Source organism: Sturnus vulgaris, chromosome 11 (genome assembly GCF_052056855.1).
Source record: "Sturnus vulgaris isolate bStuVul1 chromosome 11, bStuVul1.hap1, whole genome shotgun sequence".
NCBI classification, from domain to species: Eukaryota; Metazoa; Chordata; class Aves; order Passeriformes; family Sturnidae; genus Sturnus; species Sturnus vulgaris.
In genome coordinates this window covers 13207079-13228495 of record NC_142253.1, presented here as the reverse complement: position 1 = coordinate 13228495, position 21417 = coordinate 13207079, and the positions used below count along the sequence as shown (strand labels likewise).

At 37.5% G+C, this 21417-nt stretch overlaps 2 protein-coding genes across 5 annotated transcripts in view; one reads left to right on the top strand and one right to left on the bottom strand.

The window, feature by feature from the left end:
* The window catches only part of CACNA2D3 (calcium voltage-gated channel auxiliary subunit alpha2delta 3), a 386281-nt gene that overhangs the window by 307792 nt on the left and 57072 nt on the right, over positions 1-21417 (top strand). For all 4 annotated transcript variants that reach the window (XR_015806076.1, XR_015806075.1, XM_088171533.1 and 1 more), the window contains one exon: positions 93-173. Coding sequence is in view for 2 of the 4 variants with exons in the window: in XM_088171533.1 (XP_088027659.1) it covers positions 93-173 (81 nt within the window). In the remaining 2 variants the exon portion in view is untranslated. The remainder of the gene's footprint in view (positions 1-92; positions 174-21417) is intronic.
* LRTM1 (leucine rich repeat transmembrane protein 1) lies at positions 10661-15384 on the bottom strand. The gene is made up of 3 exons (XM_088171201.1): positions 15264-15384; positions 13245-13841; positions 10661-11118 (listed from the first exon to the last, which is right to left on the bottom strand). Exons 1-3 carry the CDS (start codon positions 15268-15270, stop codon positions 10661-10663), a joined length of 1062 nt encoding a protein of 353 aa, XP_088027327.1. The 5' UTR covers positions 15271-15384.

Below are 21417 nucleotides of genomic sequence, written 5' to 3'. Positions count from 1 at the left end.
TCTTATCTAAAACCAGGGGGGAAAAAAAGTTAAATTTCCTCATATTGCAATAGATTGTTTCTAATTTTTTCCCCCTTTAATACACCATGCAGAAACTGCCAACAAGAGCAACGTGGTGACAGCCAGTACTGCTATTCAGCTTCTGGATGACAGGAAATCTCCAGTGGTTGCAGGTACAATTGTAGTTAATTCGTTTTGTTAATTCTTAAAAATCAGTTTATGAGTTCCTCACTTTCTCTTTTGAGTTGGCAAGTATAGATATCCAATCTTTTAAGAAGAGAGAGAAGGATGCAGTTGCACCTGTAAAATATAATTGGATGACTAAGTGTGGAGAGCATTTAATGCTTCCTCTCCCCAAGAACTTGATCCTTTATTAATTGACTCTCAAAGCTCCCTATGAGCTGTTGAGTTTGACTTTATGGAAATAACTATTATTGTAAAATATATATCTATATACTATAAGTATACATCTATATACACTATATCAACTATATACACTATAACATCTATATCTATGTACAATTCAATATCATCATAAATCAGATTATATTAAGATAAGGAAAAAGAAATATAAGTAAGGACTATCTGATGTGTAAGTGTTCCACGCAGTCTTCAAGTTTGAAAATTCTGTGCTATAACAGGATTGCTCTATAACAGGATACAGTGTGGTGATTTTGTCTAGATTATCAGAGATGTGATTTGTTCAGAGCATAGGAATTGAATAACAAAGCTCTACTGTTTGTCAGGCAAGAGTATATCAGTACCTTGAGACTAAAAGGTGAATTGTAACAACTACAGAATAGAGATAAAACATACTGATTTAAAAATAAGAGTAATTTTGAAATTGTTGGATGTTCCTCACTTAAGTTCAGATTCTTATCTGAGCAGTTTTTCTCTAGTTCCTAATGGTTACTGAGTTTGAAGAAGGAAAGAAGTTTGATAAATCTTATGATTTATTTTGTCAGAAACCAAGCACTCTTATCTCAGGAAAAATTAGATACTTACCACAGGAAGCAAGAACCACCTTATTTTTTCTTATATATAAAATGCTATTAAAAATGTAGTGAATGCAATACTGAAAGAACAAGGATGTGCTAGAAAAGTGGGAGATTTCAAATATGTTTCCTCAAACACAGAATATTTTCACTGATAAGAAAAGATTTTAGAAGGTCAGTAGGAAAGCAGCTTTCTGACTCCAATCCATAAAATAGATTCTTCAGAAATTATTGAACTCTTCTATTACATTTCATGAAATATTAGTTTTGACTTCATACTGCTGTTAAAGCATAAAACAGCATTTACAAACTAATGTGATGCAGATACCTGTAAAGTGCTGAAGATGTAATTGAGAGTTTTCACTGTACAAGGAGGAAGGTTGACATGTTATTTCTAGAATGCTCTGTTGTTTGGAGTTAGCAAAAGTTTCATCATAAAGTGTTCCATCATCTCTAAAATGTGGAGGGTTAATAGACATCCTGATGGTTATTTTTTTCTCATGAGTATTTGCAATTTGGTATTGACTTTGAGAAGGTATTAAACATAATTGCTTCTAATACACCGTCAACAAGCTTTGAGGTTGTTTGTTTTTTAGTAATTGTAAAAGAGAAAATCAGGTGTTGCTTCCATTCTCCCAACAATTCTGGTTATTGTTGAACATTTAAACTTGCTTGGGTCCCATACTTTCTATCTAAAATAACCATAGGGTGTTGAAAGCTTTTTAATGCCAAAGCATGTAGAAGGTTTCCATGGTATCTGTAAAAGCCATGAAAGATAAGAGCAGGGTACCGACACTCCGAGACACATCAGTGGCTTTTTATTTCTAGTTCTGAAAACTTTAAAAACTGTGTGCTAGATATTTTGTTTACAACATGAAGCATTTTTAAGAGTTTGCTTTAAATAATTTTTCCTTCCCCTCTTGTATGGTTGCATGCTTTCAGGTGATTTTCTTTTTGGGGGGAAGCCACTTTGGGTCTGTACAAAGTTTTTCTATGAAAGTATCACTCAGCCAGCTACAGCCTCTCAGAGACAAATAAGTATATGCACTATTCTTGTTCTCCTTAGGATCATGAATGTGACTTGTCAGTCCTACTTTCCCTCAGAAAACTTTCAAGAAGACCCAGCATCTAGTTCGATTTTTCGGTTTTATTATAAGGCTGACAATATTCTGTGCTAAGCAAAATGGATTTGGAGGCAGAAACTGGAGCAGTGATAAATGGGAGAAGTTTGAAGTTTTAATTAGCCAGGCTTGGGAGACTAAAGTAAGATTATGGGTAATGTTTTCAAATACCTCCATTGGAGTTCAAATTTGGCCAAAACATCTCATTTTAATTTGTGTGAAGTAAGTATTCCTTATCCCCATTTGGTCTGAGTAGATTACAGTAAGCAGCAGGACGGGATACACATTTCATGTTAAATCACTCTACTCCCCAGAGGGATTTGACTGAAAATTAAGCTGTGCCAGAATGTTGTTTATTACAGATCACTACAAGAGTTTAAATCTGGCAGAAAGAAACGAGAACATTGTTATAAAATGGAAACCTGAGTTATTGCTGCCATTGAGAGGGGGGGAAAGGAACAAAACTAACTTTCACTGCAAAATCCATAGACTGGTCTTGGGGTTTTTTGGTTTATTTTGGGATTGGTTTCTTTTGTTGTTGTTGTTCATTTGTAGTGGTTTTGTTTGTTTGTTTGTTTGTTTGTTTGTTTGTTTGTTGGGGCTTTGTGCTTTTTGTTTAGAAACCCTTCACTTATAACAGATTTCACAGAAAAGTCTAAGGCTTATTGCAAATAGTGAAAATTCAGCTGTATAAAACAGGCAATAAAATCCTGAAATCAGTGAGTCTGCAGACTGTTACTACAGAGAAATTGAGTGTTGCTGCTGTTTCACCATCTGTACCTACTAATACCAGTTCCCTGTCAGAATGTTTTTGCTTCTTGGCAAAAAGCCCATGTAATTTTTTTCTAAAACCTCTCCTGCTTCTTCACATTGAGTCTGTGATTATTTTATTTTGTTTTTTGGTTTGTTTTTTTTTTACTTAAATGAATGCAAATTTCTACAGAAGGTGGGTAGATAAATCTTTAATGTAAGTGTAGTAGCATCATATTTATTGCTGTGTATACAGAGTTCAGTTTAGTTGCAGGAGGGAAGTGACAGTAGTACTGCAGGCAGGGCTTTCTTTAGATTTGAACACATTTATGTTCAAAATTACTTTATCTGAGTGTTTTCTGTGATCATGTATTCTGTATCAACATAGAAGAGTAAAAGATGGTGGAATTTTTTTTTTCTTCTTAACAAGAGCTAAAAATAGGGGAATGACCCCAGACTCCAGTCTTGAAATTTAGTGAGATTCCTGGAATATTATCATCCTCTGGGTGACAAAAATGAAGTTAACATAGAATATCTGAATTTAGATAGTGATTTAGCTATTAAAATTGAGGCAAGTTAAGATGGAACTGTGTTTTATGGTGCTTATGTGAAGGGCAGTACATTTCTGCTAAATGTTGGTAGAATTCAGCATTCCAGTCTTGTGTTCTTTGAGACTGTGTGATGAGTTGAATATTGAATTTCAAGTAGCAAACATATGGGCATCTGGATAAGTGCAGCACAGGATTTATATGTGCTATGTATGTGTTTCTTTCCATGTTTTGGCAAGAGATTATGGTTTTATCATTATGATTTTGTTAAAAAAAAATTAAAGGTACTGCTTACCTAGAAAGTTCTGAACAAGGTATGGGATGGAAGCAAACAAACAAGAGTCATCATGGAGCAAAGCAGGGTCTAAAAACTGAAAAATTGCTCTGTCTTGAGATTTTGAGAGTGTTGACAAAATATGTGAACCCTTAAAAATGCACTTTCCTTTAGAGGCATTTTAGTTCAAAAGCTGCAGTCCAATTCAGGATCTTAAAAGCCCCCTCTTGTTGAAAGAGGCCATCCCTGTCCACAGAAAACATGAAAATTAGCCCCTTGGTGTGTTTAATTAAAGGCAACAGAATTGACATAATCTTCTTAGGGAAAAGAGAAATATTAAAGAATGCTGAAGAAAATGTCTGATGAAAATTGTCAAGTCCTCTTCAATTTTCTTCATTGAACAAGCAAAACCTGGATTTCAGGCCTCATTGGAAAAGTCCATAGCAGGCTTAGTAAAATGCTCTGGACACTGAGTCAGAAGAATGAAGGATTAAATCATACACAAAGTCATTAGTCTCAGAGTCACTGAAAATTTAGAATTTGAAGGAGATGAGGAGAGATCGTTCATTTTTTGTTTAATAAAAGGCTGCTTAGAAAAGCTGAAATCACAAACTTTTTTTTAATCTTTTTTTGCCTATTTTTGTGTGGACCAATAAAATACATGAATTGCAGGGGCTGGAATTGATCTCTTAAGATCATCTGGTCCAATCCTAGTGAAATAGATCTTGGGAGAATCTGAGCTAGAGCTGATAATCCACAACTGTGTCCAGTCAGATCTTAAATTTTCCCAAGTGGAGAGGCCATGCCCTCTCTGGGTGTGTTATATTAATGTAAATAGATAGAAAACAGGTGGAGTTTTACTGCTATTGCCACCAACTGTTGAAAATGTAGAATTGCAGAAAAGTTTTGTTTCTATGGTACCTAAGTACAAGGAAGGAATATCTAAAGAAATATTTTCTGCCATTTTTTTTTTTTGTATGACCGGTTTTGTATTGGACTTCCTATTTATCAAAGTTGAAATTGGAAAAGAGAAAATACTAAATGAGCCTTCCTTGCACATGCCCTTTTGTGGCCTGTCAATTCAAATCAAGTAGTAGCTGAATTTGTTTGTTTTAAAAAGATAAAAAGCTTTACCAGTAGGTCAGACCTGTAGTTTCTGAAAGTGAGCAAGTTCTCAATGCTTTATGTCAGCTTAACTAAAATACTATAGTAAGAGAAGCTCACTGTAGCTAAATTACTGAAAAATGAAATTATTCCAGTTCTGGGAGGATGAAGACATGTTGAGAGTTGTTGAGAGTCATTTTCTATCAAGGAAAGGTGATTGCCTGGGATGTGCATTTAAGTGTTGCCATAGCTCTGACTCTACCCTTTATGAACCTGCATTAAAAGAGAAATAGGACTAATTTATACATATACACAGATAAATATATATATATATATATATATACATTTAACTATGAACTAAATTATATGTAATATATAAGAAGAAATCCTCGTATCAGGTACAGAAGGTTACAGAAACTGATGCAAAGGCAGTCCTCCTCTGTTCACTGACAGTGGGATTTTAAATGTTCCTACCAAAAATACTCATTATGCAATCATTACATTAGTACATAGAGCAAATACATCTGCTCTGTTCTTCTTGGACTTTTTTTTCCTAGTTTTTCTCACATGTATTGCTTCCATATTATTAAGAACATTCAGGCAAATGTCAATGCCATATACAGCCCTTAAAATTTATGATGCCATCTATAAAATTGCATTTTAATACGAAGGCCTGGGGGAAAATGAATATGTCATCATAATGACACACCAACCAAATTTTTGAGGCATTCTAAAATAGATGTTTTCCTTGTCAGGCAAGAGAGTGATTTACCTAATCCTTACTCCCAATATAAGCCACAGAATATTATATTCAGCAGTAGCATTTAGCAAATCCCTCAAAATGTTTTTCATGCTTTGGTAGAAAACCACGACTTCATGTTTTTCCAGAGTTTCTTGTTCATTTTTAATATTGTTTTTGTATTCATAAATCTAATATTGGTGTACAGACTAATATTTCCAGCTTTAGGAAAACTGAGATGTGTATTTGTACAGCCTAACATTAAGCAGCTCATATGTTGGAAGCCATTGCTTGGGAAGGATGGTTTGGAGAAGTGTGGAGAGAGGTGAACTCCTGCCCTGGATGCCTTGGAGCACGTGGTGAAGTCTGTTCCTGTCCATTGGCTGAACAGGGAAACTGAAGTTAGTGACACATTCACAATTTACATTCATTTGCATTTGTTCTCAGTTCATTTCACCACACAGAATCAATGTGTGGAATAGTTTAACAGCCTTTTTGCTTTTTTGAAGTAGTTCTCTGCTGGTGTTGAGAATTTAACTTCGATCTAATTCTTGGGCTTTCCTCACCACTTGCTCTTAGAGAATCCAGGGCTTTGACAGATGTATCCCAACATGTTTAGTATTAATATGTGTAGTAAATGGCATAGAGCATCTGCTCCTTGCTTCTGCACTTCTGCTTTGCTTTTGGGGTTTGTTGGTTGGTCGGTTGGGTTTTAGCTCTACATAATTTGTGGAGGAGGAAGATCCTTGTGATCTAATTGCAATCAGATTCTAGGGGTATTTTGCTAAAGAACTCTGCTGCCAGCAGAATAAATCCCTGGCTGCAGATCAAGCAGAACAAGGCAGCAGACAAGCTGTCAGGTCCTTTGGATAACATCAAATAATGCCGTGCAAGGTTGAAGCTGCAATCATAAATATGAATACATTGATATCATTTTAAGTACTGAGGACTGATACATTTATTTTCCCTTCAGTCAACTATATTTCCAAACATTAGAGTGTTTTCTCATGTTTTTTATCTGGAAATGAGGATGACAGCCTTGGCAAAAAGTTGAGCATGTAGTGTACGTAGCCTGAAAACGTGGAGGGATCCCTCTGCAATCACAGCCACAGCTTCCACTGCAGAGAGGTGTCAAGTCTGTGTTTGTTGGTTTGTTTATTAGGCTTCTCATTCCTACACCTTCTTCTCTGTTGTGGTTTGCTGTGGCTGGTGCTGCTGCCCATTTCTCCCCTGTTCTGGAGAACATGCAGCCACATTTCAGGTAATACAAACTGAGGATATACCAATACTCTGAAGATTGTGGTTACTATGCCATTTTTAGCCAAAACTTTTGGCCAAATTAAAAGATCCAAGTAGTAAAACTAGTCATCCTTTTTGGATGCTTGACTAAAACCTGTCTGTCCTTGTCTCCTGGGCAGCAAAGGTAGGTTGTTATAATGGTTGTTATTTCCCTGTTAATTATTAATGAGAGATAAGCTGTGTAGTAGCTATGTAGTGTCACTAAATGTGCTACTTCAATATTCAAGAAGAGGGATCCAGATTTTGCTTGGACATTGTGTTACTAGAGAATAATGAAGCTGAATTTTGCCTTTTTGCAAGCTCTCAATGGAAAGACAGATATGGCAAGCAATTATGTGTCAGTTTAAACTTTGTGTCTTTCAATATAGATGCTATTGGTAATTTCCTGTAAAGAACATGAATGTATTTATAGTCTTCAATTTTTGTTTAAAATGAAATTTTAGAAGGTTTTTCTGTAAACAAAGTGATATAGTAAGCCTTTATATGAAAGACAGGACTGCAACAATATGTGTGTTTTCGCTGTCTTTGTAAATGCCTTGCAGAGTAACATGTGCTGATATTTTGTTGACTTTGAGGGGGAAGAGTGTTTTTCATAGAGATTAGAAAAAAATACTCTGCTTACTATAATATTCTCATGGGATTGCTGGAAGGACAACAAAGCTTGCTCAGGATCCCTTATCTGAAAAATAAATCTGTGCAGAGAAATAATTTCAGTGGCAGATGTCCATTGCTAAGCTTTGTAAATTAAGGGCAGTTCTGTGGGGATTCCCTATATTCCAGTCATTGTAGTCAATAATTTTTATAGAGAACAAATTGTGGCTTTTTATCAGTAGTTGAAAATTCTCCTGAATTTTCCTGAAAGCTTCCTCAACTCAAAAAGAAAGATTTTACCTTTATTAAATAATTGACTCAATAGTTTTTTCTGTTCATTTTCTGCCCTTACCTTACCATTAAAAGGACTCAATTTGTTAATTGCAAACACTTTTGCCATGGTAACCATGATACACAGACTTATAAACGTTAAATGCAAAGTTTCCCTGTGATTTTTGGTTGTTTTTTTCGTTTTTTCTTTTTGTTTCTTTTGGTTTAGTTTTGTTGGTTTTTTTTGTTTTTTTTTCCCTTTGGCAAACAGCATGTTAGAAAGTACAGAATCAGATTTTGCATGGATTGGCTCGCTCTGTTCCCAGAGCACAGAGAACTAATGGAAATATTTAATACTTTGCTTTTTGGCAGAACTCCATATCAATTTACAGCCTTGTGTGTTTGCATGAAAATCCCCAAAGCATCTTCAGTGTGACTTCAAATGTTATTGTGCCCTTCATTGACTTCCTCACCTTTTCCTTTTTCCCTTCTTCTTTTTTATTTTTTTTTTTTATATATGAATGATGATACAGTGAGGAAAACCTGAAAAAAGGCTTTTGGTGCTAGGACAGTTTTTTTAAGGATTTAGGGAGATGTTCTGGGTTATTCCTGACTAGGAAATATCAAGTCAATTCATGTTTTTCGTTTGCTTGAAAATATCAGAAGTGTGAAGTGATTTCTGATGGAAGCTGGGCTGCCGAGTCTGAGCCTGTTAGAAATGTTGAGGGTGAAATCTCTCTGGAGGTCGGAAGTTTATTAGCTTTCATCTCAGGATCTGCACTTTGAGTACAACTGAGCTCATTTTAGGTTGTTGCTGTGGAAAAACAGTGTTTTGGCATGGCCCCAAACCCATTTTTGGGCCAATGGGCAATAAGATCCAATCATGTCTTATTTCCATCTTCTTCATCTGAAAAATTGTGTTTTTCTCTGCAAAATGTTATGGCAGTAATTGGATAAAAGAGTAAAAAAATGTAGATTTACTTATTTAAATGACTTAGTTCTGAAAGTAGATTAGATTATTTGTTAAGCTTTACCAAATATTTACAAGAAAAAGAAGTAAACATCAAAAGATCAGATTAAAGAACCTGAATACAAATATTCTACATATTAGGATATTGTAGAAAAGAGAAATATTCTAAAAATATTGCACTGCTGATGCCTCAGCTGAAGCAATGTTCCCAGTCTAGGGTACCACATTTTAAACAAAATGTAAAAGAACTGAAAAGGCTCCAGGGAATGTGGGAGGAAAAAAAATTGGAGAATGTGGTCTTGCAGGAAAAATTTGGAACAGCTTAATTTATTTAGTTCAGGACAGAGAAGAATGAATGGAGCCTAATAATGATGTGAAGTACTTAGCAGTTAAAAAAAAAAAGAAAAAAAGAAAAGACAGTAATTGATTGTTTTCAATATCTGCTAGATTTAGATTAAGACTGAGATGCTTAATTTTCTCTGGACATGAAAGTAACTGCAGGTGCAGGAATGAGCTTTAATATTTAGGTTGCAATTATTACAAAGTAGATAAGAGCAAGGGTTACGTGACTCCTGCCACAGAGCCCATTACTCAGTCGAGGCTGTTACTGAGCAGCTCCAGAGCTTGATCTCAGAATCCCTGGGTGGGAAGGAGAGTGCAGATCTCCAAATGCCCCGACACAGCTTCCCCTTGCCCTCATTGCAGATTGTTCCAAGGCCTTTTTCCTCAATACACAAACATTGCTGATTTCTGCATTGGCTACCTGGACAGGTTTTTATCCCTGTCACTGGGGACAGTTAGGGAATGCATGAGATGTCTGTCACAAATAGCCTAAAATGTATTTTATCTGGTCTTGGAAAAGATGAATGGAGTTCCTGATCTCTGTTGGTTGCCTTAAAATATTTTCAAAGAACCATTATAATAACTACCTCTGCACACTCAAAATATTCTTGGAATTCTAAACTTATGATATTCAAATGGTTTTGGCTCTGATTTCCTTTGATGGTGAAACAGCTCTGCAGAGAGTAAGGATGGACCCTTGAGTGAACTGAATGTTCCCTCTCAGAGGAAGGACGTGTAAACATGCAACGACATTATCCTGCTGCTGAAGGGCAGCACTGTGATGGGAGCTGCATCTGCAGCATTTGCAAAATGGAGCACTTGTGTGAGGATTCAGGAATAAGTGGCTTCAGAAAAGTCTGTAGCAAGCCTGCAAGCCAGCAGGGTGTCAGGCAGTGTCTTCAGATATGCTCTGTGTACTCCTTTTGGGGCTGGTATTCAAAGCACTGTAGCATTTTTTTCCTTCAGCATTTTCTCAGCTCTCTTCTTTCTTCCCTACTGAGTAATTTTAAAAATATACGCAATAATTAACAAGTTGCTTCCTATTTTTTAAGTTTGGAAATGGATGTAGTGTTTAATTGCTGCTTCGTGGGGCAGACTGGAAAGCAAAAAACACATTTTTGGAAATGCTTTTAACATATTTATGTTATCAGTGGCAGTGCATAGTGCAGCTGGTTTGAAAACTGCTTGTGAATTGTGTACGTCTTGAATCAAATAGTAATTTGCAGTCTCTAAGATAATACAAATTTAACTAATGAAACAAAGTTGGTTGGATGGCTTTTTTATGTTTTTCTTTGAAGAGCATCACTGCTGTCAGCCACTGACTGTAGGTGCACCATAGGTCTTGGTCTAATACTGCTTCAAGAGTTAGTACAGGATGGTGAAATACTTTAAACTCACCGTATCAAGATTTTGTGATCTCACTCAGCCGTAAATAGTGGCTTTGGAATATACATACGCAAAATAAATAAATTTTTGTTGCTCTATACGAAGTCTTAGTGGATATTGCAAACAATATATACACTTACATTTTTAAAAAGTATGAAAAAAAAAAAAAAAGACAGAAAATAACCGCGGTAATTTCTATTAACGCTGTTGAGATCCAGGCATTCCAGCTGCAGCGGGGCCTTTATTTTCAGGAGGCCCAGGCCGGAGCAGCTCAAGGCAAGGAGCCGTCCAAGGGCGGCTGCTCCTGGGCCGCGCCGTGCAGCGGGCCTGGGGCCGGGTGTTCCCTGTGGGCCTTGGCCGTGAGGGCAGCGTGGGCACAGCCGTAGATGGCGGCTGCCAGCATCATCAGGCACACCACGCCGCACACCACGCCCGTGATCACCACGGTGGCGATGGCGTGGCGCAGGCTGGCCGGCCTGGCCCTGGCCTTGGGCTCGCAGCCGCCGGCCGCCAGCTCGCCGTGGGGGCCGTGCTTGGGCGAGCCACGGGGCTCGTGGCCGTGCTGCTGCTGCTGGTGGTGGTGGTGATGGTGGTGGTGGTGGCTGCTGGCCAGGTGCACCTGAGCTGTCCTGAGGGAGCAGGCCCCAAAGAGCTCGTAGGGAACCTTGAGGAGATCCTTCCCCTTCCGAATCCCTGGCGCCGAGCAGATGATGCCGTCGCTTATTCCTCCTGGGAAAACAAAACGGTGGTCTCGGTAGCTGACAGTTTCTGAATCACCTTAATGTAAAATTAACATAAGCCTGAAGTGAATTTATCATCTGTTTCAACTTCATACTTTTAAAGATTCATAATATGTTATAAAGGCTTTTGTTCAGTTATAGCAGGGGTGAGATTATTACACTTCAAAACTCACATATCAGACCATTTTCCAGAAGCAATTCATCAGGAATTAGGTTTTAAGGATGTAAGTGTAAAAACACTTATGATGGTAGAAAAATAAGAACTGCCATAGATAAACAAAAAGGTATGTTTAACTGCAAATTCAGTTTGTTCAACTTCTGACCACTGCTAATTTTTATGGCAAGAAATGGAAACAATTAATTCAGAAAATATTTCTTCCCACTTGATTGAAATATCCCATGAAATCGTCATTGTCCTGACATTGTATGTTAACTGCAACAGGATAAAGAGAAAGTTCAGTAAGTTGTATGTGCTCGTGAATGATTTTTTGAAGCAAGGCTTGTAATAAGAAGATATACACAGGTATAAAGGAGTTGATTTTAATCAATCTATTACCCTTCTCAGATGCTAAATTTCATGTTTGCTTAGAGCCAGCTTCCCAAAGGAGGTTTTCAGTACACTGGGGAGAGAAGTAGGAATCCACAGTCCAGGTAAATCACATGGTTGTTCCTCAGTGTGTAAAATAAGCCAAAGTAGCCCTCGGGTAAAGCACAGGGCTTTAGGGCTGTGATGCATCAAGGAGTCCACAAGGCCAAAATCAATGTTGACATATTTTTCAAAAATAACTAATCAAATCTACTGAATTCTCTTCTCTTCTCTTCTCTTCTCTTCTCTTCTCTTCTCTTCTCTTCTCTTCTCTTCTCTTCTCTTCTCTTCTCTTCTCTTCTCCCCTCCCCTCCCCTCCCCTCCCCTCCCCTCCCCTCCCCTTCCCTCTTCCATTTCATTCTTCTGCACAGAGAACTCAAAACCTGCTGAATTTCCAGCATAATAGACTAAAGCCCTGTGATAAAGTAGTATTTTGCCTATTCAAGGTATTAATATTTTATTGCTAAAAGGAGTTTAGCCTTTTGTCTTTTCTAAAGGTGGCTCATAGCAGTGAATTTACCTCACCCAAAGACCACTCCAGTAGTAATTGTGTCCCTGCATGGCCAGTGTGGTTTTCCAGCTGGCCTGCAGACTTCTGATCCCTGCAAAGGCAGTCCATCAGTCTCAGGCCACATGGGCCATCTCCTGTGCTGCAACAGGCTCCACTCCACTTTGGTACAGAGACAGGTAATCAGTAGTTTGGTCACATGCAAGCCTCAAAGTCTGATTTAGAAAAAAGAAAATTGCCCTGCTGTTCCAAATTCTCAGTCTGAGCATACCTCCTGGGAGAAATTAATTGATTTCTTTTTATATGTAATTCCTTCAGAATTAAATCATGTTATCTTTTTCACAGCATAACTCATGAATATATTTAAAAGCAGATATGACCAAAATACCGACACTACTATTTATATACTTAATTTTTCCCTGTGTGATGCCATGACGCATTTCTGTCAGGAAAATGACAGTGAATTGAGTTCCTCTTCTGGTTGACAACAAATTAGGAAGTGATACTAGGTATTCGTAAAATATTAAAGAACTGCTAAGTCATAATTGATAGAAAAACTAGAATCCTGGGTGCTCTAAAGTTTGCTCAGTACTGATACCTGTCTTGATGTTTGCCATCATGCAACAGGTGAAAATCTTCAAAACAGTAGGTTGGTTTCCAGCAAAAATATATTGGTAGAATTAAAACAAGCATGTGCACAAGTATACTTGTTTTATATTTAGAAATGTCTATATCTGAATTCACATACTACAGAACACACCTGTACCTGCTATATCGCTCTGTATGCATCCTTGCTCTTTCTCTGGGCACTAGTATAAAGTCCCTCTCTGATTCTAGTTTGCCACCTGTGTTTATAAAAGCACTTACATTCTGACCTATCCATAAGAATGTAGTTTAGTGTGTTTATTTGAGGAAGTGACCTACCGTGCAGGGTAAATTTTTAAGCCACAGAAGTGAAGATCACTTAGATACTGATTAAATGTTCTCATGTACACTGTATGTAATGAGAAAAATTCCTTACCTCTGTATAGAAAACTCTCCAGCCACAGTTTCAAGCCAAAGATATTACAATTGCATTGCCAGGGATTATCTTTGAAGAGAACCACTTTCAGGTTTGGAAGTGACTCCAGCAGAATTCTTTCCATTTTCTGAAGTTTGTTATGCTTCACAGAGAGCAATGTTATATTCCCTGTGCTGTTTCCAAACGTCTCAGGCAATCGAATAATGCTGTTGGACGACAAGTCCAGCTCTTTTAGGTGTGGGAGGAAACTGAAAGTCTTGTTTTCTATATAATGAATCATATTTCTGGTTAGGTTTAAAACTTGTAGATACCTTAGTTTTTGGAAAGCACCAGGTGCCACACTTGAGAGAGAATTATTAGACAAGTCTAAGATTTTGAGTAACGGTGTTGCAGTGAATGCATTTTGGTTGATTCTCCAGATACGGTTGTTCTGCAACTGTAGTATCTGAATTTCAGGAGGTAAACGGGCAGGAATTTCAGTAAATCCTCTGTTCTTGCAGTCTGCAGTCTTGGAGGCTGTGTAGCAGAGGCATTTGTCAGGGCAGCCATGCACTGGGTGTGCCAACAAGATGAAACTCCAAACCAAAAGCCGGTTACCTGTATCACAAGTGAAAGAAGATTTAAAATCAGTTTAAAATGTTGGTCTTTGGGCAATACAGGCCATAAACACAGCCAGAAGGTATACAATTCCACAGTAAATAATAATGTAGATGCCACAGAGTGCATTTCTTTTATAACATAAATAAATTACAGATAATGTTGAAGTACTTCTGTAAGGCAGAATGAAGATAATGCTACCATGATCTTAAAGTGAAGTACTTCCTATGTTTTTTTCTTAGGTACAAATAGTTTTCCAGGAGATTTTCCATCAGCAGAGCAGTGATGTTTGAAGGGAATTTGACATTTTCTAAAATTATTAAATTGAAATGTCTCTCTTTCTGTGGTAGTAACAACTTTAAGACATCTTCTGTCAGGAGAATTACAAGCAGAAATTTTATTTTTCATTTTTGTACTCATATTACTGCCTGGAAGAATTGAGTCAATGTACCATTAAAAGAATTAAAAGCTTCAAAGACATAGCTATAAAAACTACTAGCAGTACTTTTTCAGCAATCCAGATTCTGTAAGTTTCTCATTTAAAATATCTGTATATTCTTGTTGCTTTAATTTCTTTTTCTGAATATCATCTATACTTCCCATAGATACAGGTTTCTACACAGTCACCAGACATTTGTCAATAAGCTTCTAAAATATAAATTAGTTGACAGGAATACTTAGGAATGTTTAGTATTTATAGTTATCTGCTGCTCCCTGATGTTCGGGTAGTTTTAACTGAAAAAAAAAGAGTTTTTAACTTTTATGTCTTGCTCATGATCTTTAATTTGAAAACAAGGTACTTAAAGCTATGCTTGTATGCATAGAATGAAACATTAAAAAACTCAGTATTGAATAGTTAGATCTTTGACTAAAGGAAGCCAGAATGATGAATCCTTTTCTTACATTGCTTTAGAGATTCTTCAAATAATTTTTACTGTTTACTGTTTCGAAATGCAAAACATTTTATTTAGTTGCTACTTGAAACCTTTTGAAAATAAAGTAATTGCTGTTTATTGACTTACAGAGATGAAATGTGAAATACTTACAGGGAATACCATGTTTGATGGAATAATGTATAATTATAGTAAGAAATACGATAAATATATAAATGAAACTTGTATTTTGAGACTACAGTTTAAGGCACAAATTACTCATTAATTTTCACTCCAAAATGAAATATTTATATTAAAATTATACATAATCTTCTGCAACACCGAATTCTGTATCATAAAATTCACTTGAAAGAATCCAGCATTCCTGCATGCAAGGTAAGCAATACTTTCAGTTCATTACACTGTTCTGCAACAGTTGGCTTCAGAAACACAGCTTCCGATGTAGAGCTAAAATAAACTCTTGCTTGGCAAGGAAATGCTTTGCAAACAGAAAAATTACATTATTAATCTAAATGCTTCAGTATCTCACCTTTCATTCTGCTCTGCTGGTTCTTCCCCTGGCGGAAGATTCAGTCCAGATTTCTGATGTAGAACAGTGAGAGACACTGTTCTGATTCCCACTTCAAGTCTGTAACGTGCTCATCCAGTTTCCTTACTTGGGGTTTTTTTAGGTGGTATCTGTGACTTGTGTAGAAGGGCAACGATTTCTACTCAGTTACTCTATCAGCCTTTGGTTTTTTTCTTAATCACAATCTTCTTCCTTCTCCGTCCTTTATGACTCTCAAAGAATTATTCTGCCTCTTAATCAGACAATAAGCCATGCAGTGTCTGTCCAACTCTGACTGGACAGATGTAATGTACAAATAATGACCTGATTACCTCGCCTCTTCAATTTGTTTAATCTCCACCAAAAGCAAAGCACAAAAAATAAAGCTGCCTTTTTTTATATCCAGTATGATTTTCTGAATTCTTGTGGATTATTAGCCAGGCTGTGTCAATTTTTGCAAGATCTGAACGTGGGTTTTGATTATCCTGGGCTGTGACTGGAGGCAGTGGAGTGTATAATATCACTACAAATAGTCCTGTGGGTTGATGACATGGTTTTGACACTGCCCTTGTTTGCTCTTTTAAGCTTATTCATCTGACATCCATTAGTTGTGCTGACAGGATTTTACAGCTTGGGAATACAGGAACAGTGGCTCCTTCCATAAAAATGGCACACATACACATCCTGGTATAGTCCCCGGGATTATTGAACAAATTAATTTATTTTCAAAGATATTGGAAAGACGTAGCAGATGATACTAAAATTGTACTTAATGTGTGAGTCCTTGACTTGTTTCTTTGTTATTTCTTCAGTAGACCTCATACTGTGCCATCTACACCAATAAAAAGATTAATGACTTGTGACTGGTGAAGGAGCTCAGAGATGTTGAAAGGAATGAGAGATCTGATATATAATTGAGTCTTTACAGGCCATATGATCACTCCATCTATGAGCTGTCCTATGGAGAGTGAAGCTGTGCAATCAAAACATTTCAGACCTATAATACAGCTTTCTTGGGTACAAATTCTGCTTTTAGGTCCTTTGAAAAGATCACACAAAGCTCACTTTCCAGGTCAAAATTGATGTGATGTAGGCAATGTTCTACAAGGAGTACTGGAAAAATCAGATTGTAAGGTCCAAACTGCTGTTGGAAACAGGGTCTTTGCTAGAAGTTACCAAGGTCCTGTCAAGTTGAGACTTTGATATTTACAGCAACAGATTCTATCACTTTTCTGGGCAACTTTCTCCAATGTGTTACTGTCCTCAGAATCAATAATATTTTCTTGCATCCAGTTAGAGTTTTCCTCGGAGCAGCTTGTCCTGTCCCTATGAATCCTTGTGAGGAGTAACTCCACCTTTTCCATAGGTTCCTTTTGGTTTCCAAAAGTCTGTGCTGAGCTCTCTGTCCCCCTGGCTCACAGGGCAGAGCTGTGCCTGTCAGTATCGTGTGCTTTGCTCCATTGGTTCTGACACCAGCCAAGATACCCAAAGGAACAGTGGATACATGGGAACAGTGAAGGAGAACGTAGGAAAATTGTCATTCTGTAAAGTGAACATGACATTTGTTCATCTTGAGGATCCCAGGGTTACTGCTGTGAATGGCAGACCTTACTATCCTTGACATTTTTGATGGATGACATTGTCCTGATAATCGGTGAAGCCTGGGAATTAGAGTGGAGGAACACTACAAATATAGATAACCTGGTACCACAGTTATCATGGTTAACCCCAGCTTTACAAAAAAAAGGGGAGAGAAGCATAGAGATCAACTGTGCTGTACTTTAGATTAATGTCAGCTTAATGTCAAAAATATTTTTAAACTTTTGTAGCATGATACATTTATTTGCTATTTCTATGACCCATCTTAAAAAATACCTGTGAATCATTTTAGTGAAGATACAATCAAATGTAAAAATATCTCTTCTAAAATAGCATCTTCCTTAGAAGTTGTGGCCGTGTTAGCTATGGATACTCTTACAAAGATTAAAGTTAGGTCAGGTACTTTTTTCTTGAGATGGCATCCCGCTTTCTTTTCATTAACTCATCCCTTGTATCAGTGGCAGCTCTTTTAATGACTTTTGATTATGTTGCAGGAGGCAATACCTATTATATTATTGGGTTTTTGTGTGATAAGATGCTTTTAAATTTTCTTTGGTATCTCTAATTTTATTTGGCTTATGAATTCAAAGGGTTTCTTTTTTAAGTTATTTTCCCATCTTAACTAATATTTGGTGACCAGATGGGTATACAAGCTCTCACTGCAGTTCATTTCATGTAACAGTGGGCTTAAAGAATGTTTCTAACTGCCTTTCCGATTTTAGGTAAGTCTTTGCATCTGTAATTGTATTATTTTTAGTCTGCCCCATATTACAGAGATGTTCACAGGACAAGGTCACAGAAAGTTAAGCACTGTGGGAGGTTCAGTTCCAGCAATAATGCAGAGGTTGTTTTATTTACTCAGAATTATGGTATAAGAAGTTATTACTTCTTAAAAAATCGTCATGCTGAGTTCAGATTTGGAAACATATGATTAAATCTGTCGATTTGCTTTTCATGTAGATGTGGCTATTTTTCCTTATATTGAGAACTCTGAATGAACATGTTTTGTAAACAGAAGTTTCCCCAACCTATAATCCATCTCCTATTCCCATTTATTAGGAATAATACTTTGGTTGTGACAGAGAAGTCTGATGTGGTGAAAATTATAGTTGTGTCACAGGTAGAGATTTGCCAGAAACAGGATAACCATGAAACCTACTCTACTTCTGGCTTTTTGAACCACCAGCAGGATTCTTTTCAGTTGTCTGATGTGGTGCAGCAACTGTTATTGCAGCCTCTTAAATTAGCCCGTGCCTTGTTGTAGCAAGGTATGTTTCCCATTGCAAATAGCAAGAAAGCCCCATGAACTAATATCTGATCCCTCTTGGCTGAGGGGGCAGTTCTGCCTTTGCTTTGCCAGCAAACTCTTTGTTGCAGCAATTACTGCCATCTGCTTTAAAGGAGTTCTATGTGTAAGAATCATCATTTTACCGAATAACATTATGTTAATTAAACTCAAGCAGAAAGGAAACAATTTAAATATTTCAAATATTTAAAAGCTACAGGATTTGGATTCCACATCGTTGTATACTGAGTCCAGGCAGACATGATTATATTAAAAAATGTTCCCAAGACCACAGCAGACAATTCCTGTACATACTCTTTATTAGATTTATTTTCCTTATGCTTTTGAGTGGGAAGGAATTAAAACTGAGATATTTTCAGGGAAATGTCATTTGCTTTCTCTTTACTAATGTGTGTCTCCTGACTGGTAAAACAGATAAGCTCTTGCTCAAGACCCTAAACGAAACTTCGGGTAAATGCAAACCCCTCTTCATTTTGGTTCAGGAAAAAGAAAAAAATTGTATTGTTGGTGAAACAGCCCATACCTTTATTGTTAAAATTCTTCCCCTTAACTGGCACTTTAAAAAATACAGTAGTGCATGATGGAGAAAGGTGGTGCCTTTCCCATGAGGCAGAACTGACTGTGCAAAGGTGACGAGGCAAAAGAGACCTGGCAGTCCCTCATGCTTTTCTTTCTCAAGGGCATTCCTGGCACTCTGAGAGCTCAGGACTCTCAGATTTTTCCTGGCAGGGTACTAGGTTTTCAAAAGTTGACAAAACTTAGAGGGAGGCCCTGGATCCTATTTCTGCTTGCTTTTCACAACAGAAGTATAAGCCAATGGATCAAACTAAATTTGGCTTGAGGAAGATTTATACCTTAAAAGTCTGGTCATATTTTCCAGAGAGGTGGGCTTATGGATTTTTTCAGCCATCTTTTGCTTAGACAGGGTTAGAGGGGAGGAATATCATCTAGAATTTAGTATCAAATGCTGGTTATGACACAGCATAAAGAGACACCATGATTTCTTTGTCTCTGAGCTGTTATGTGTTGACGGGGTCCCTTTCAGGTGGGAAGTAATGTTGTGCAGCTCTAGAAACAAGAAACCAGGCAGGGAGTTGTGATTTTGTACAGGGGAAGAGCCCAGATTTTCCTTTCCAGTGGCTTGTTTTGCTTTACTTAGATACATCTGGTACTTGTTTATACAGTAGGTAATTAATCTATGAAATGCATTGTTGGAAGTTATCCTTGGGCCAGAAGATTAGTAGGATCCATATATAATCTGGAGCCATAGTTACCTCATGGGGCAAAAAAAAAAAAAAAAAAAAAATTAGAAGGGATATAAACTTTTACTTTTAAGGGCTTTAATCAACCACTAATGGCACAACTTATGGAGAAAGACCTTTCCCTGTGGGCAGGTTTTTTCCATAATTATTATTTATGGGAATTTTTACACCTTCCTCTGACACCTCTAGGAGAGGCCAGAGTATGAGATGTAATAGAGGACGAGATGAACTGGAACATGCTGTGTTCCAGGTGGAGATTTGCAGTGGGGACAGGGATGGCTGGGCGGGCTGGCAGTGGCAGGGAGCTGCTGGATGGGGAGGTGTGAGCTGCTGTGTCCTGGGCACCATGGCATAGCCTGGCTCAGCACCTTCTCTGTCTAGGCCACAACTCTGTTTTTCCCCACGTTGCTGTTCTGACCTGGACTGCAAAATTCTTTCACTATTCATACCCAGGTCTTTGTCGCCAGGTCTATGAACAACTGTTTGGGTCTTTTGTCTGCAGTCCTTTTCCTTTCCCCTTTTTCCTTTCCCCTTTTTCCTTTCCCCTTTTTCCTTTCCCCTTTTTCCTTTCCCCTTTTTCCTTTCCCCTTTTTCCTTTCCCCTTTTTCCTTTCCCCTTTTTCCTTTCCCCTTTTTCCTTTCCCCTTTTTCCTTTCCCCTTTTTCCTTTCCCCTTTTTCCTTTCCCCTTTTTCCTTTCCCCTTTTTCCTTTCCCCTTTTTCCTTTCCCCTTTTTCCTTTCCCCTTTTTCCTTTCCCCTTTTTCCTTTCCCCTTTTTCCTTTCCCCTTTTTCCTTTCCCCTTTTTCCTTTCCCCTTTTTCCTTTCCCCTTTTTCCTTTCCCCTTTTTCCTTTCCCCTTTTTCCTTTCCCCTTTTTCCTTTCCCCTTTTTCCTTTCCCCTTTTTCCTTTCCCCTTTTTCCTTTCCCCTTTTTCCTTTCCCCTTTTTCCTTTCCCCTTTTTCCTTTCCCCTTTTTCCTTTCCCCTTTTTCCTTTCCCCTTTTTCCTTTCCCCTTTTTCCTTTCCCCTTTTTCCTTTCCTTTCCTTTCCTTTCCTTTCCTTTCCTTTCCTTTCCTTTCCTTTCCTTTCCTTTCCTTTCCTTTCCTTTCCTTTCCTTTCCTTTCCTTTCCTTTCCTTTCCTTTCCTTTCCTTTCCTTTCCTTTCCTTTCCTTTCCTTTCCTTTCCTTTCCTTTCCTTTCCTTTCCTTTCCTTTCCTTTCCTTTCCTTTCCTTTCCTTTCCTTTCCTTTCCTTTCCTTTCCTTTCCTTTCCTTTCCTCAGCAATTTCTTGCAGTATTATAAATCTAATATAATGCTCTTAGAAGTTACTGTGGCTCGTACTCTTCTCCCATAACTAAATATATGAAGGTGAGAAGAGCTTAGCTGGAAAATTCTGAAACACCAGCCTTACAGTGTGCTTTGGTCAGTAGAAAAATTACCAGGATGGATGCAAGGACTACAGAAAGAGAAGCACAGGGAATAAAGATGCTGGGCCTCTTTACCTTAATTGCAAGTTAGATGAAGTTGCAGCAAGGGGCAGATTAAGTGTCAGCAGAGTATTTGTTCCATCACAAATAGCAGCAGGGGGTGCAGATTCAATTTTCAATCATTTCCTGACTAATGTCAACCACCTGTTATACATGCTGAGCATCCATAGATAGAATGTATCTCCAGTAAGAGTAAATTAATGAACTCACTGTGCCATTATTGCAAAGAGAAAAAAATGTTGCTTGACATCAAGCTAAGAGAAATGAAAGAAATAAAACTGGTCAGAAAAAAATCACATGCAAAAATAAGTACAGGTGTACATTTTTTTTCATCTTGGCATTTTATATGCTTTTTGTCTTCTCTTAAACATGTTAGAACTGAGATCACTTGCTATTTTTCTAGATAGCTTATTCTTCGTCAAAGTTTTTTCTAAGCTTTTACTTAGTGATTTTGTTTCCTTTTTATATTTAATGAGAATTTCTGTTTGTG